The sequence below is a fragment of the Dermacentor albipictus genome, chromosome 5, assembly GCF_038994185.2.
Source record: "Dermacentor albipictus isolate Rhodes 1998 colony chromosome 5, USDA_Dalb.pri_finalv2, whole genome shotgun sequence".
NCBI lineage: Eukaryota > Metazoa > Arthropoda > Arachnida > Ixodida > Ixodidae > Dermacentor > Dermacentor albipictus.
Window position 1 is genome coordinate 29,274,888 of NC_091825.1, and position 15,645 is coordinate 29,290,532.

Genomic DNA, 15,645 nt, shown 5'->3' on the forward strand with positions numbered 1-15,645 from the left:
ACGGGATTGGAATAAAAGCATATTGGAATAGTTTTACGTTATAGAGCCCTTGATTTACAATTCCCAAGAATAAGCACCTCCCGCTGATTAGGATGAGAAGTAGGGATAGTGGTCTGTGGCATTTCCCTAGGCGCAAATTTGCAGTTCCGGAGGAATTCGGAAAAAGTGGTCGTATCCAGTCACCGCAGTGAGAGATCCAAGGTAGCGTTATTGGTGCTGGGAAAGACCAAATACAGGACGAAACACATCCGCAAATGAAAAAATTTTCATGCGACCTGATTCACTTGTGAACTGTATGCTGAAATTATCTGTCGTACAAGCAGGCTTTACTCGAAAATTAGGAACGGGTCATAAACATTTACTTGAAGGAAGACTTACCGAAAACATGTTTGTTTCGACGTTTCGGCGGGGGTGTGGCACTGGCTGAGTCCCGCCGAAACACTCGAAAATAAGGTTGCTTTCGTACGTACGTCCCAGTGTACATACATACATACATACATACATACATACATACATACATACATACATACATACATACATACATACATACATACATACATACATACATACATACATACATACATACATACATACATACATACATACATACATACATACATACATACATACATACATACACACATACATACATACATACATACATACATACATACATACATACATACATACATACATACATACATACATACATACATACATACATACATACATACATACATACATACATACATACATACATACATACATACATACATACATACATACATACATACATACATACATACATACATACATACATACATACATACATACATACATACATACATCACATGCACCTATATATATATATATGTATATCACATAGTTCTTCGTATAAGGCATTTAGTAATTCGCAAGATGTGCAGGCGCAAGTGGAAAACAAAAACAAATATTTAATGTCAGATTTGTGGCCAGGGTTAGGTCGTCATAGACCCCGGCCGAAACGTCGAGGTTATGTGTATGGCTTTGTATTTCTGAGTGGGCCTGCATTTTATCCATATTTATCATATTCATCAACATACTGAGTCTGCAGTCAACTACATGCACCAAGATTTTAAAACATGCAACTGCCATATACGAGGACAGAACCAAAGTAATGTATTTTACCGTCGCTTGGAGATACTCGGATTACCTTTTGCATTCCGCCTCATTGCACAAATAGTACAAATAATGAATCAACTTCTCAAATAATATAAATAAATGAACAATGTCAATGGCAACGTTGTTGAGCAACATGAAAACTCCAGATACAGCTTCCCGTTGCTCAATATGCATTACATAAAGTGTTTTTCCGAGCATGAAAGAAGCCCGTGCATACACGCAAAATTACAGTGCGACTAGCCGCTCGAGGCCCTTTGCCGGCCTGAGGGATCTTTCAAGGACGACAACCAACATAGCGCATTGTGGTCCGTGACTACATGAAATGGACGGCCATACAAACAAAGCCGGAATTTAGTAAGAGCGAAAATGATGGTCAGGAATTCTTTTTCTATCACAGAGTAATTTGTCTCAGCTTTCGTAAGCGTGCGTAAGCCATGACATAGTCAGGAAATCCTTGTTTGCGCTGGGCAAGAACAGCGCCGACGCCTACACCGCTGGCATCTGTGTGCACCTCGGTAGGGGCTGTCGGCTCGTAAGGGCGCGAAATTGGCGGACACGTTAGCAAACGACGGAGCTTTGTGAAGGCCTCGTCGCACTCGGACGACCACGAATTGAGGGGACCGTTGCTTCCAAGTATATTCGTCAGGGGAGATATGATACCGGCGAAATTGCGCATCAGGTGCTTGATGTAGAAACACAGACCGATGAAACTGCGCAATTCTTTGACCGACGTTGGCTTGCGATATTCGGCGACGGCCCGAAGTTTGGCTGGGTCGGGGAAAATTCCATCCTTGGATATGAAGCAATCTAGAATTGTCAGCTGCCGAGCTGCGAATCGGCACTTCTTTACGTTTAGTTGTAGGCCAGCGTTTAGTAAACGCGTTAACGCACACGGCAGCCTTTGAAGGTGCGCGGTGATGTCAGGTGCAAAAATAACAACGTCGTCAAGATAGCACAAGCACTGTGCCACTTCAAGCAGTGCACAACTGTGTCAATCATGCGCTCAATAGTTGCGGGTGCATTACCAAGTCCAAAATACATTACGTTAAATTTGTCTAAGCCGCCTGGTGTGACGAAAGCTGCCTTCGGGAAATCGGAGTCTGCCATGGGTACTTGCCCATCGAAAGATCAAAAGAATTCTGCACCTGTCGACTGTCAATCGCATCGTCTATGCGCGGCAGACGGTATGCTTTCTTGCGAGTGAGCTTGCTAAGGCCCCGGTAGTCCACACTAGAGACGTAAGGGTCCGAAAGAAAACATTTAAAATTTCGAAAAAAGGCAGGTGTTCTTTTCTTTAACGCATTTAAAATGTTAAAAAAATAAACAGAGCTTCCCGCAGAGCTTCTCTTGCGATGCGGCTCCTTTTAAAAGTTTCCTCAAAAGAAGGAATTTGGGAGTCTGCGAAGCAAAAAGATAGACAGTTGGACGAGTTGGTACGGTTGGTGTTGGCGGTGTTGGTTGGGTTGGTGTTGGAGTTGGCACGGTTGGTGTCCGTGTTCACTTCGCGCTACAAGTCTGCGAAGCACCTGGATCCATCCACGTGGTGGCAAGGACTTTCCTTCAACCAACCCTTGAGCCCCTTCGCTTGTCGCGTACGGCAGATTCCGCCTTTAGCGGCACGTGAAAGAAACTGCTCCGAGTTTCGAAATGTGGGCACCAAGCTACGCAACAGGCTCGCAGGGGATCGCGTACAAAACCTTGTGTGCGCGCACACGAACCTCAATGACCGGAAGGCTTCGTCCACTGCACAGCGAAGCGTTGACGCGTCAAGGGGAAATGAATCGCACACAGATTGATACAGATGTGGGTCTTGAGGCTTTGGTGTGAACTCAAGGCCTTGACGTGAAATCGTGCCTATAATTTGAACCCGGAAGCTCTGCTTGGAATTTGTTATTCAAATACGTAACAGTTATAATCTTTTCAGTGCTTGAGAAATTAGTGTGTTGGGTTTTTCATCGCTGTGTGTGCTATCGTTTTTTTTTGTATTTTTCATATTTGCTGAAAGAAAACGTGAAAGAAACCAAAATTTATCACGCCCCCTCAAAATATCGTGACATTTTACAGTTCCAGTGCACCAAGAACCACACAAAACCATCTTTCTTCGTAACAAGGACTACAGGGGATGACCATGGACTGGTGGAAGGTTGTGTCACCTCGCGACGATGCATGTCGTCGACATGTGTGTTGATTACACGACGTTCCGCAGGAGATACACGATATGGACGTTTCCGTAACGCGGCTGCGAGCCAGTGTCAATGCGATGTGTAACAGTTGACGTTCACCCCTAGGAAAAATTGCCCTACATCGAAATAAGCATGAAATTGTTCTAAGAGGCACGAAAGCTGAAACCACAGGACCGGTGTAAATTCATCGGCAATAGAAACACCGAAGACATCACTTGGCGATAGGTCACACGTAGAAACAGCACTGAGCGCACTGGAACTAGCACGGTAGGTGTCATCGGGCACGTCCATAACTTGCACGTCTTCGTTGGCTTCTACATTGCCAGGACATTCGCCTAGCAGCAGCATCACAGGGTATGGGAACGGGTTGCAAACGGAAACTGTGATGTAGCCCTTTGTGATGTAGCCCTTTGTGATGTCCACTGTCGCAAGAGGTAGCAGCAGACCTTTCCGAGTGAGAAAGCGCTCAGAGGGAGACAGTAGTGCAGCAGCGTCTGAGATTTCGCTGCAGTACATGGCCACGACCGTTGACGCGTTCTGAGGAACGCGGTGTCAGCTGGGACAAGTAGTTTCCTTGAAGGCGAAGAATTGTCGGCGAGTGGCAAATCTAACAGCAGCGAGAGTTCTACTTCGACGCGTGCACGATGGATAACGGCTCTGTGACGCGAGAGAAAATCCCAGCCGAGGATAACGTCATGAGAGCACGAGGACAGGATGATGAACTCTATGGCGAATAGAACGTCGTCAATGACAACAAAAGCAGTGGAAGCTGATAAGGGGGGAATATGCTGAGCACTAGGTCTGCGGAGGGAAAGCCCAAAAAGGGGCATCGTCACGGCTGCTCTGTCCACGAATGTCAGATGCACGAACACCGTCAACTAAAACTTCGATTATGTTCGAGAGACTGCATTAAGGACTTTCACATTTCGACGGTGTCGCAGCCCATGCCTCTTGGACTGCGACGATTAGTTTTCCTCGTTTTCCTCGTCCTGAGTTACGGGGCGAGGTCACATCGGCGACATAGAGCGACGGCGAGGAGACGGTGAACGGCGGGTAGTTGACGTCGGACGCAACCTGGGTGACATAGCCGACGGGGGACCGTAATGTGAACGATTGGGCTGGCTTGTCACGAGTTGTGCGGTGCTTGGCGGCTGCACACGATTACAATAACATGCGATATGACCGACGTTGCCGCGCGCAAAGAATATGGGCCTGTTCTCGGAGATATGCCACCGGTTCGTTGGCGCAAGTCCCATCCATGTCACAGGAGTCGTAGTACGGGGTGGCTGCTGATATGATTGCAAGGTAGGGTGCAGTGGAGGCCTCGCCACGACGTCGCCATAACGGCGAGACATGTTTGGAGAGAGCGGTTGGGTGGTCGCGACGACTTCAGCGTAGCCGAGTGGTGCAGCCACCGGGACCTGTAGGGGCGTCACAACGAATACCGCTTAGCTTAGTGGGGCAGCCGCAGGAAGATGTTGGCGCTCGTCTGGCAAAACCAGCGCAAACATCAAGAACACGCACTTATAAAGCGAGATACGACAAGGAAGAAGAAGCATGTGCTTGCTGCGGCAAAGCTAAAGAAACGATGGAGCATGATTATTATATTGCGAAGATATTTGCCAAGCGGTCGATTTAGGCACCTTTTGCCTACTTGAAGCTCTTGGGTATAGCGATAGCACAAGGAAAGTAAACATGTCCGCAAAAGAGATTACTAAGAGCAGTTATGAAGATTGGTGGGAAAAAAGTAGGAAAATGGAGGCGTACAAGAACAAAGTTCAGAATTGGGGTTGAGAAAGTTTGGTTAGAGAAATTTATCGCGGGTTCTTTTTTTCATATTCTTTCTTTTTCTTTTTGAGCATAGGTTAGACATTAGGCAATATAATAACGAGAGCTTCGTGGCGCAACCCACCACTCCCTGGGGACGCTCATAGCAACCATCCATCCATCCTTAACAATTTCTTGATCAATCACTCGACGGAGCGAAGGCATAAAATTCGAGGCCGGCTGTTGTATAGACAGCGGCTGTGTGAAGGTCATCAAGAACTAGCGTGCAACTTCCTTCCAGACTAACGCTTTCATTTCTGCAAGCAGTGCTGACTGTTCCGAGATTGTAGCCGAACTAGCAATGTGCTCGTCGCGCGATGAAGGGCAACGTGTGAACGAGCACTGCGTAGCTCCTCGTAGCTTTGGCAGAGAGTGACGACGGTACTCACGGACTGAGGATTCTTGGCATGCATGGTGTTGAAAGCATCGCCCGCGATCCGTTTCAAAACATTTCGGAATCTCTGATTTTGTCGGACTGGAACATCGTAGTGTTGCCTCTCTTAAACAAGTCCAGAACAGCTTCAGCGTCATCATCATCAGCAGCAGCAGCCTGTTTTATGTCCACTGCAGGACGAAGGCCTCTCCCTGCGATCTACAATTACCCCTGTCCTGCGCTAACCGATTCCAACTAGCACCAGTGAATTTTCTCATTTCATCGCTTCACCTAGTTTTTTGTCGTCCTCGATAGCGTTTTCCTTCTCCTGATACCCATGCTGTAACTCTAATGGTCCAACAGTTATCTAACCAGCGAATTACATTACCTGTCCAGTTCCATTTTTGCCTCTTGATGTCAGTTAGAATATCGTCTGTACCCGTTTGCTCTGTGATCCAAACCACGCTTTTTCTTCATCCTAGCGTTATGCCTAGCAATTTTCGTTCCATCGCTCTTTGCGCGGTCCTTAACTTATTCTCAAGCTTCTTTGCCAGTCTCCAAGTTTTTGCCCCATATGTCAGCACTGGTAAAATGCACTGATTGCACACCTTCCTTTCCTATGATAATGGTAAGCTTCTAGTCAGGAGCTGGCAATTCCTGCCGTATGCGATCCAACCCATTTTTATTCTTCTGTGAATTTCCTTCTCATGATCAGGGTTCCCTGCGAATAATTGACCTAAGTAAACGTCCTCCTTCACAGACTCTAGAGGCCAACTGGCGATCCTGAACTCTTGTTCCTTTTCTTGGCTATTCATCATTATCTTTGTCTTCTTCATATTAATCTTCACTCCCACTATTACACTCTCTCTGCTAAGGTCCTCAATTGTTTTTTGTAACTCGTCTGCATTGTTGCTGAATAGAACAATATCATCGGCAAACCGAAGGTTGCTGAGATATTCGCCGTCGATCTTTACTCCTAAGCCTTCCCAGTTCAATAGCTTGAATGGTTCTTCTAAGCACGCAGTGAATAGCATTAAAGAAGTTGTGTCTCCCTGTCTGACCCCTTTTTGTAGGTGTCTTCCTTCTTATCTTGTGTAGAATTAAGGTAACTGTAGAACCTCTGTAGATGTTTTCCAAGGTATATACATAAGCTTTCTGTACTCCTTGATTACGGGATGCATCTATGACTGCTGGTATCTCGACTAAGTCAAATACCTTTTCTTAGTCTATAAAAGCCATATAGAGAGGCTCATTGTACTCTGCGGATTTCTCGACAACCTGACTGATTACATGGATGTGATCCATTGTAGAGTATCCCTTCCTGAAGCCAGCCTGTTCCCTTGGTTGACTACAGTACAGTGTTGCCCTTATTCTATTAGAGATTATTTTGGTAAATATTTTATATAATACTGGAAGTAAGCTAATGGGCCTATAATTTTTTAATTCTTTAACGTCTTCCTTTTTGTGGATTAGTGTAATGTTTGCATTCTACCAGCTTTCTGGGACCCTTGCAGTCGATAGACACTTCCCATAAAGACCCACCAGCTTTTCAAGCATCATGTCTGCTCCATCTTTGATTAAATCGACTGTTATTCCATCTTCTCCTGCCGCTCTTCCTCGTTTCATATCTTGAAAGGCCCTTCTGAACTCATCGCTATCAACTATCAGCTTCAATGTAGTTGATAGTTGATTCACCCGGCTTCTGTGCACATTCTCGCAAACGTGATTTCACATGCAGCTTGCGCACAGCAGGGTGGCCAAACACATCCACTAAAGAGGTCCTGAACGAGGACCACGTCGGAAAATCGGTCACATGGTTGTTGCACCAGAGACTGGCAACACCTGCGAGATAGAAGAGCACATTGCTCAGTTTTGTAGGATCGTCCATCTGTTGTGGGCGCTTACCCTCTCACATGCCGTCAGCCAGTTCTCCAAGTCGGTGTCATCCGCGCCACAACAATGGCAGCGTCCCCAGGCCGAACCACCCCAGAGCACATGACTGACTGAGGAGGTGCTTGCTGGGAAGGAGTAGGAGGAGTTTGCTGGGATGCGTCTTCAGGCGTACTTGGGTATAGGGCACGTGATCCAAGTTGGCGGTTTGACGTTGTACGCCGAAGCACTCTCCACCACTTTATAAGGGTGTTAATTAGTCACCAGCATTTGGGCCGACCGTCAGAGCAAGGCGTGGACTCTCGGCTCGAGTGGCGGTCCCCGGGCAAAGCGCTGTAGATAGCCCATGGTATATATATGTATATATATATATATATATATATATATATATATATATATATATATATATATATATATATATATATATATATATATATATATATATATATGTGTGTGTGTGTGTGTGTGTGTGTGTGTGTGTGTGTGTGTGTGTGTGTGTGTGTGTGTGTGTGTGCGCGTGTGTGTGTGTGTGTATTGGCACGCGTTAGTCACGCTAGAAGCCGAGGATGACGAAGTGTGCGTGGTAGCTGCTACAGAAACGAACAGTAAACAGCCATCCGCTTGGAACTGACTGCTTGCATTTTCCTCTCGCGACAAACTGGTGGAGGCGCCGGGTACGCATCCACCATATGCCTACTGGTCCTGAACCAGAAGCTCCCAACGTCAGTACCTCGGAGACGGCAGAAACCCATCGAAGCAGCCATCGCTTCCAAGGTCTTCCACCGCAATACAGTCCCCTGGCAAGCTCCGTGAGGAAGATGTCAACAACAACCGCAAACGAAACCGAGGGGACCAAATGCTGCTGTACCATGCATTGTCAACACGTCTCGCACTCCTAGCCTGTTCCGCGGCGACGCTTTTGAGGACGTTGAAGACTGGTTGATCATCTCGACTGGGTCGCCACCTTTAACGACTGGGACGATTGCCGTAAGTTGAAGAACGTCTACTTTTCCCTTTTAGACGCGACCAGAGTACGGTGCGAGAACCACGAAGCCTCATTTACGAGCTGGCACGAGTTTTACCGACTGCTTCGCAACGCCTTCAGCACCCCCGAAAGGAAAGAAAGAGCCGAACAGGCACTGTCTTCGAGGTTCCAAATGCCGAAAAAAACTCACCACGTTCGCCGAAGACATGAAGCTATTGTTTCGTCGGGCCGCCCCACTAATGCCAGAAGACAAGAAGGTACGTCTGTTAATGCGATGCGTGAAACAACAGCTTTTCGAGGGCCTCGTGCGCAATTCTCCTACAACAGTGTCTCAGTTCGTTCGTGAGGCAACAGTCATGGAACGTATGCTGCGGCAGTGGCTCTCGCAGTATGAGCGCAAGACAACCATGACTTCTGCATGCTCGCTCGTACCTGCAAATGATGACAGAGAGTCCCTTACCGAACTAATACGACACATTGTTGGAGAAGAACAGCAGAAATCTTATGTATCGGCTCCGGCACCTCCGAGCGCTGCGGCTCTTACGGACGTCATTCGGGAGGAAATCGGCAAAGTGGTTCATCCCTTGCCACCAACACGTACCGAACCCCCCACATTCGCGTACGCGGATGCCCTTCCGGTTTGCACGCCGTCGACGGTCCGTTTCTCGCAGCTGCCTGCTGGGATTCCTCGACGCTTCCCTAGTCCAATCAACCGCCGAATCTGCAAGCAGCCTTTCATCCTCGTCCGCGCAAGTCTACAGTATGGCGCGCTCCCGACAACAGTCCGTTGTGCTACCACTGTGGGGAGGCTGGTCACATGTATCGCGACTGCCAGTACCAACGGATTGGTCTGCGGGGATACCAGCCGGACGCCCGTTGCTCGTGCTATGACGAACGCCCGCACGAAATCGAGGAATACTTAGAAAGTAACTCGTTTCCTCCTGCCCCGCAGCGAAGACAGTCATGGTCGCCATCACCTCGTCGGTACGCGTCATCAACCCACGCTCGACCCGCCTTTGATCCCGGTAGAGGCAATGGTAGAAGCCCGCGCTGGGAAAACTGAAAACGGCGACCTCCGCGGTTGAGGCCGCTGTCATGCGAACCGTCAAATATCCTCCGCCAACGCCACCCCTTCGCGACGTACCTCTGACGCCTTCATTCGAAACTGCCAAAAAAACTTCCGCTGCTATTACTGCTTCCATTGACAGTTATCTGGTAACTGCACTTGTCAATACAGGAGCTGATTACTCGGTTATGAGTGCCTCACTGGCCACTCGGCTACGCAAGGTGCTGACAGCGTGGGACGGCCCACATCTGATTACGGTTGGAGGGCACCTCGTATCACCCATTGGACGATGCACCGCCAGACTTGCAATTTCAACTTCGACTTTCGTAGCGTCTTTCCTTGTGCTGCCCAAGTGTTCTCGGCTAGTTATACTGGGCATGGATTTTCTCCAGGAATATGAGGCGATCATTCCCTTCGTGACTTGTTCGTGACTTGTTCGTGACTTTTTCTAACTATGTTTCTTCGGATTCGAGTGTGGAGGATGAACATCACCACGCGGCTTTACGCGTGGTCGATGACTGCGTGACGTTACCGCCTAGAAGTAGCATCTTCGTGCTCGTTGAATGCCCCCAAGACCAACTAGGAATAGGCATCGCCAAAGGTAACCTCACCATATTGCTGGATCGCGAAGTCGGCGTCACCCGAGGTCTCGTAGAGCTCCAACATAGGCAAACCACGATTCTAGTTACCAACTTCAGTGGCGAATACAAGCACTTTGCGAGGCATACCACCATGGCCTACTTTGAAACGGTGGCCGAGTCCAACGCCTGTGCTTCGGTAACGACAATCTCGATTCCGGAACCCAGTGATGTGGACTTGACCAGTCATATCAACGTCAACCCACAGCTAGACCAAAACGAGAAGGAGAGGCTCATCACTCTGCTATCGTCATTTAGCGACTGTTTCGCCACCACGTCGAATGTCAAACAGACTCCTTTAATGAAACACAGAATCATCACTGAACCGACCGTCCAACCTGTTCGCCAACACGCTTATCGCGTGTCGCAGAGAGAACAGGATGCTATTCGTCATAAAGTTAACCAAATGCTAGACGATGATGTCATTTAACCATCGAGAAGTCCTTGGGCTTCATCTGTTGTATTAGTTAAGAAGAAAGACGGTTCACTACGATTCGGTGGCGATTATCGCAAACTGAACAAGATCACGAAAAAAGACGTTTACCCACTTCCTCGGATTGACGACTCTTTGGATCGCCTGCGACATGCCCGTTACTTTTCTTTAATGGATCTGCGTATGTAGTGGGTACTGGTAGATTGAAGTTGACGAACGGGATCAGGCAAAAACGGCATTTATAACACCCGACGATCTCTATCAATTTAAGGTCCTCCCTTTTGGATTGCGTTCCGCTCCGGACCCGTTTGAAGTTTATTGAATACTTAGTGCAGATGAAGAAATATTGATATTTAGTACAAAATATCCCATAGCGTAAACACTGTAGATGGACTTTTAATAAAGTTAAAAGAACACTAATACTACTTGACAGCGAAAAGGCAGCCAATTATAAAAATACGAAAATGCAAATACAAATGAGGCAAAAGAACAATACAATGGAAAATATAAAACGATAGGGATAAGGCTTAAGCTGAAGTAAGAAACGAAGCAAACAGTATTAGAAACGACAGAATTGAAGTTGTGTTTTAAAAGACATATTCAACGAACGGAGCTATAGTTTAAACATGAAATTGCGAAGCTGATGTTTGAATGGCGATATAGAAAAGGCACATTTAATGTTAAAAGGCAATGAATTCCAAAGTTTGATTAAAAGAAATGCTACTTTTTGTGAATCATAGTTAGTTCGTACCTTGGGGAATATAAAATTGTTATTGGAGGAAAAGCGCGTAATAATTTAGTAATATGTCGGATAAGAACAAATTTGAGAAGGTTATGGTCTTTAACTACTTGATAAACAAATGTGCCGACATTAAATTTAATTAGATTGTCAATATTCAGTATGTGCAGTTCCCGGTGCAGATCAGTAACATGTGAACGTCGGATGCTCCAGGTGAGAATGCGAATGACTTGATTTTGTACATGTTGGAGGGAAGAAAGATGGCAATGATATGTTTGACCCCAGGAAGCAGTACAATAACTTAGAAGACTGTGAATGAATGCATAATATAAGGTGATCAAAATAGTCAAGTCAAAGTAACATCTAGCTTTTAGTAATACACTAATACCATAGGAAGTTTTCCGCTGTAGCTAATTAATATGCAAAGTAAATTTTAAGCGGGAATCAAGTTTCATACCAAGGAAGGAACAATGATCTGATAGATGAATAAGATGTGTGTTTATAAATGGGGGCATAACTTGCGCGTTATTTATTGACCAAGAATAGAAAATTAAGAACTTACTTTTTGAGGGATTTATCAAAAGTTTATATTTAGCACACCATGCACTAACGTTAATAAGTTCAGCATTAAGGGTTGTTGTAATGTTGCTTTGCAACGACTCATCAAGAATGACCTCACATTTGTTTAGGGCCGGTACAATCCGACGCCTTCCATGACCTTCAGCGACGTCTACTGACACCACCGATCCTTGGTCACTTTGACACCGAGGCTGACACAGAAGTGCATACTGATGCTAGTAACGTTGGTATCGGAGCGACACTCGCACAGTTTCAAGCTGGTGTTGAGCGCGTTATTGCGTATGCCAGCCGAACTTTGTCTGCTGCTGAAAAAAACTACTCAGCAACTGAAAAAGAATGTCTGGCAGTCATATGGGCTATCCAGAAGTTCCGCCCATACCTGTACGGACGCCCCTTCCGTGTCGTCAGCGACCACCACTCTCTCTGCTGGCTGGCGAATCTCATGGATCCTGCAGGCCGTCTCGCAAGAAGCCTTCGTTGCAGGAATTTGGTGTGTCAATCGTCTGTAAGTCTGGCCAGAAACACACGGACGCCGACTGTCTCTCCCGCGCCCCGTAGAACCCGCACCACTAGATGCCGACGACGACTCTAGTTTTCTTTGTACTCTTCCATCTTTAAACCTAGCTCAAGAGCAACGCCAAGATTCCAAACTCCAGCCCTTGATTGAATACCTTGAAGGAAGCCGCCCACAACCCCCACAGCAGTTCGCGCGTCACTCATCCTCTCTCTGCCTACGCGGCGACATCCTATACAAACGGATCTTTCACCCTACGCCAACCGTTTTCCTGCTCGTTGTTCCCACTCCTCTCCGGGACGACCTTCTATGTGCATGCCACGAGGAACCAACGTCCGGGCATCTTGGTTTCACGCGCACTCTGGCAAGGATCAAGCAGAAGTACTACTGGCGAAACGTCACAAAAATCGTGAAGCAGTATGTCAGAAATTGTCGAGATTGCCAGCATCGCAAAGTTCCACCGCTAAAACCAGCCGGTCTGCTTCAGCCTGTACGTCCTCCTTGCTCACCTTTTGAACAAGTCGGGATGGATTTACTTGGCCCATTCCCCAATTCTTCGGCTGATAACCGGTGTAGCTTTGTCACCACCGATTACCTCACTCGATGCTTCGAATCAGAAGTCGTTCAGCGAGCTACTGCTTCGATGTTGCTAACTTCTTTATCAGAAATATCGTCCTTCGACATGGTGCTCCCGCTTTCGTCATCACAGACCGTGGTACGGCCTTCACCGCCCAGTCGGTCCGAGATATTCTGCAGCTGAGTGGAACAACGCACCGTACGGCCACTGCGTATCACCCGCAGACTAACGGGTTAACTGAGCGTCTCAACAAAACGATTTCGGATATGCTTTTTATGTATGTCGCCACGGATCATAAAAATTGGGACGAACTGCTCTCGTATGTGACACTCGCGTATAACACTGCGCTTCAAGTAACCACCGGATTTCCTCCTTTTCGTCTGGTCTACGGACGCGACGTCACCACTATGCTCGACGTGATGCTTTTACCAACTTCGTCGCAACCTACCACGCCAGATACAGACGCCTTTGTTCAGCGTGCCGAAGCAGCGCGACACCTTGCACGGCAACGAATGCTATCCCGACAAAGATGCTAGTCGATACAACATACGACATCGAGACGTCACATGCAACCCGGGAGGCCTCGTATGGGTTTGGACCCCTATACGTCAACGAGGCTGCTCAGAAAAATTATTGCCCCGATACTCTGGGCCCTACATAGTTTTGCATTGTCTAAGTCCTCTCAACTACGAAGTTCTTCTAGCCGAAACTTCGCACCAGTCCCGTAGACCACATTCTTCTGACATTGTTCACGTTACCAGGATGAAGTCCCACCACTCGCGCTTACTCTCATCCACAAACTTTGTGGTGCGTCCCCTGTCGTCAGGTCCATTGTCTCTGTCATTTTTTTCTCCTTGTGGCATTTAACATCTCCCCAACTTTTTTTTTTTGGGGGGGGGGGGCTAACTTTCGTCTCGTTGCATGGAGAAGTAGTTTCTCTTCTTTTTTTGGAGGAAGGGGTAATCGCACGTGCTAGGTACGCTAGAAGCCGAGGATAAAAAAGTGTGCGTGGTAGCTGCTGCAGAAACGAACAGTAAACTGCCATTCGCTTGGAGCTGACTGTGCTTGCCTTTACCTCTCGCAACTATATATATATATATATATATATATATATATATATATATATATATATATATATATATATATATATATACCAGAAAAAAGGCAGTTCTGGGTCCACGTAAATATTCACAGTGAAGTAGACGCGCGTATGAAGCGGTTTATAGACGTTGCGGCCGGGGTCCAGCCTATATATATATATATATATATATATATATATATATATATATATATATATATATATATATATATATATATATATATTGACGCAATCGGCTTTTAGGCACACCAAGTTGACCGGATATACTGTAACAGCATCATGACCAACGGCCAAATTTCAGAACACGTCTCACGATAAACGTCGACGGTAATTCACTGCCGATTTATACAACGCAGTGACACATCGTAATACGACCGCCTGAAAGTGTAATGTGCGCCCATGAGCAACAGTATACGGACCGCGGGTTCGGGGAAAAAGCGATTATTTGTTCATGATTCAGACATATCAACTGAAATAGACGAGTTGCATAAATGCCAGCAACACTGTGCAGCGCCGCCATTTTGCATAAAAACACTACGAAAAGACCGCAGTGCTCATGCGGATGCGATAGGGGTATGCAAGTTGGTTTTTGTTCTGAGGCTTTATCTTAACGTGAACAATCGTCTGCACAGCATTTTGTGTGCCCCGTTTGTGCAATCGCTCCCAACGATGTCAATCAGGGGAGGTAATTTTCCCCATCACTGGATGGAACGACCTTGCCGTATTACCTCCGCTGTCAGATCGGAGCGTACACGAATTTTATGCAGGGCGATCGGGAACGAAACGCAGCTACGAACGAAGCTACAACTTTCACGTGGAATCGTACGTCAGCGTGAGTGCGCTGAAGGCCAATGTCACCCAAAACAGGTAAATATTTGTGCAACTGTATCGCATGAAAACGGGCGATAGTCGCAACCATTGACCCTCTGTGATAAAAGTGATTTGCTGTTGTGTGAATGTTAAAAATCCTCATGACTTTATTTATGCTTAGGTTTAAGAAAACAAATTATAGATCAGTTGGTGCAATAGTTTATTCTCTTGTATGAAGTCATGGATGGAGGAGCTTAGCACTCTATTTATTTCCAGCGCCGGGCTCATCTTCTTGAAGGCACCATGCTACCGAAGCAAAAAGAAGAACGCGCCCCCGTATTCCGTGATGATAGCATTGGACACGACAAGCTGCGACTGCCCGGCAGGAAAGCTCGCCAGCAGCCACATGATCGCTGTTTTGAGGACTGTCAAGCTCCTACAGTGAAAGGGTTTCTCTGAGGCGCCGGACCAGCTCTCGTGCACGGATTTGCTTCAGCAATGGAGGATTCCCCGCAGAAGCGCGATCAGAGGATGCCCGCTTCAATCCGTGGACTGGCGCAAAGTGAAAGAACGCGGGACTAGCGCGCCAAAGTTTGCCTTGCCGAAGGAGCGCCGTGTACGCCGTAGAAATCGGCAGGAGCAAGAAGAGGCGAAGCAAAGGTTTGCTCAAGAGCTGCTTTCGTTTGACCCAAATAATGACTTCGCGAAAGCACTCCTGCTGACCGACGAAGGCGAGACCGTGCAGTCCAGGTTTGGGCTGGTGTTTTCATT

General features: G+C 46.9%; 1 protein-coding gene across 3 annotated transcripts in view; it reads left to right on the forward strand.

Moving 5' to 3' along the window:
• Positions 1-15,645, forward strand: part of LOC139060413 (palmitoyltransferase ZDHHC20-B-like) — a 35,517-nt gene that overhangs the window by 11,622 nt on the left and 8,250 nt on the right. The window contains exon 3 of one of the 3 annotated variants that reach the window (XM_070539525.1): positions 15,151-15,425. The exons of the other annotated variants lie outside the window; for them this stretch is intronic. Coding sequence (XP_070395626.1) covers positions 15,151-15,333 — 183 coding nt within the window. The 3' untranslated portion in view covers positions 15,334-15,425. Of the gene's footprint in view, positions 1-15,150; positions 15,426-15,645 lie in introns of those variants that run through there. 3 annotated transcript variants of the gene reach the window in all.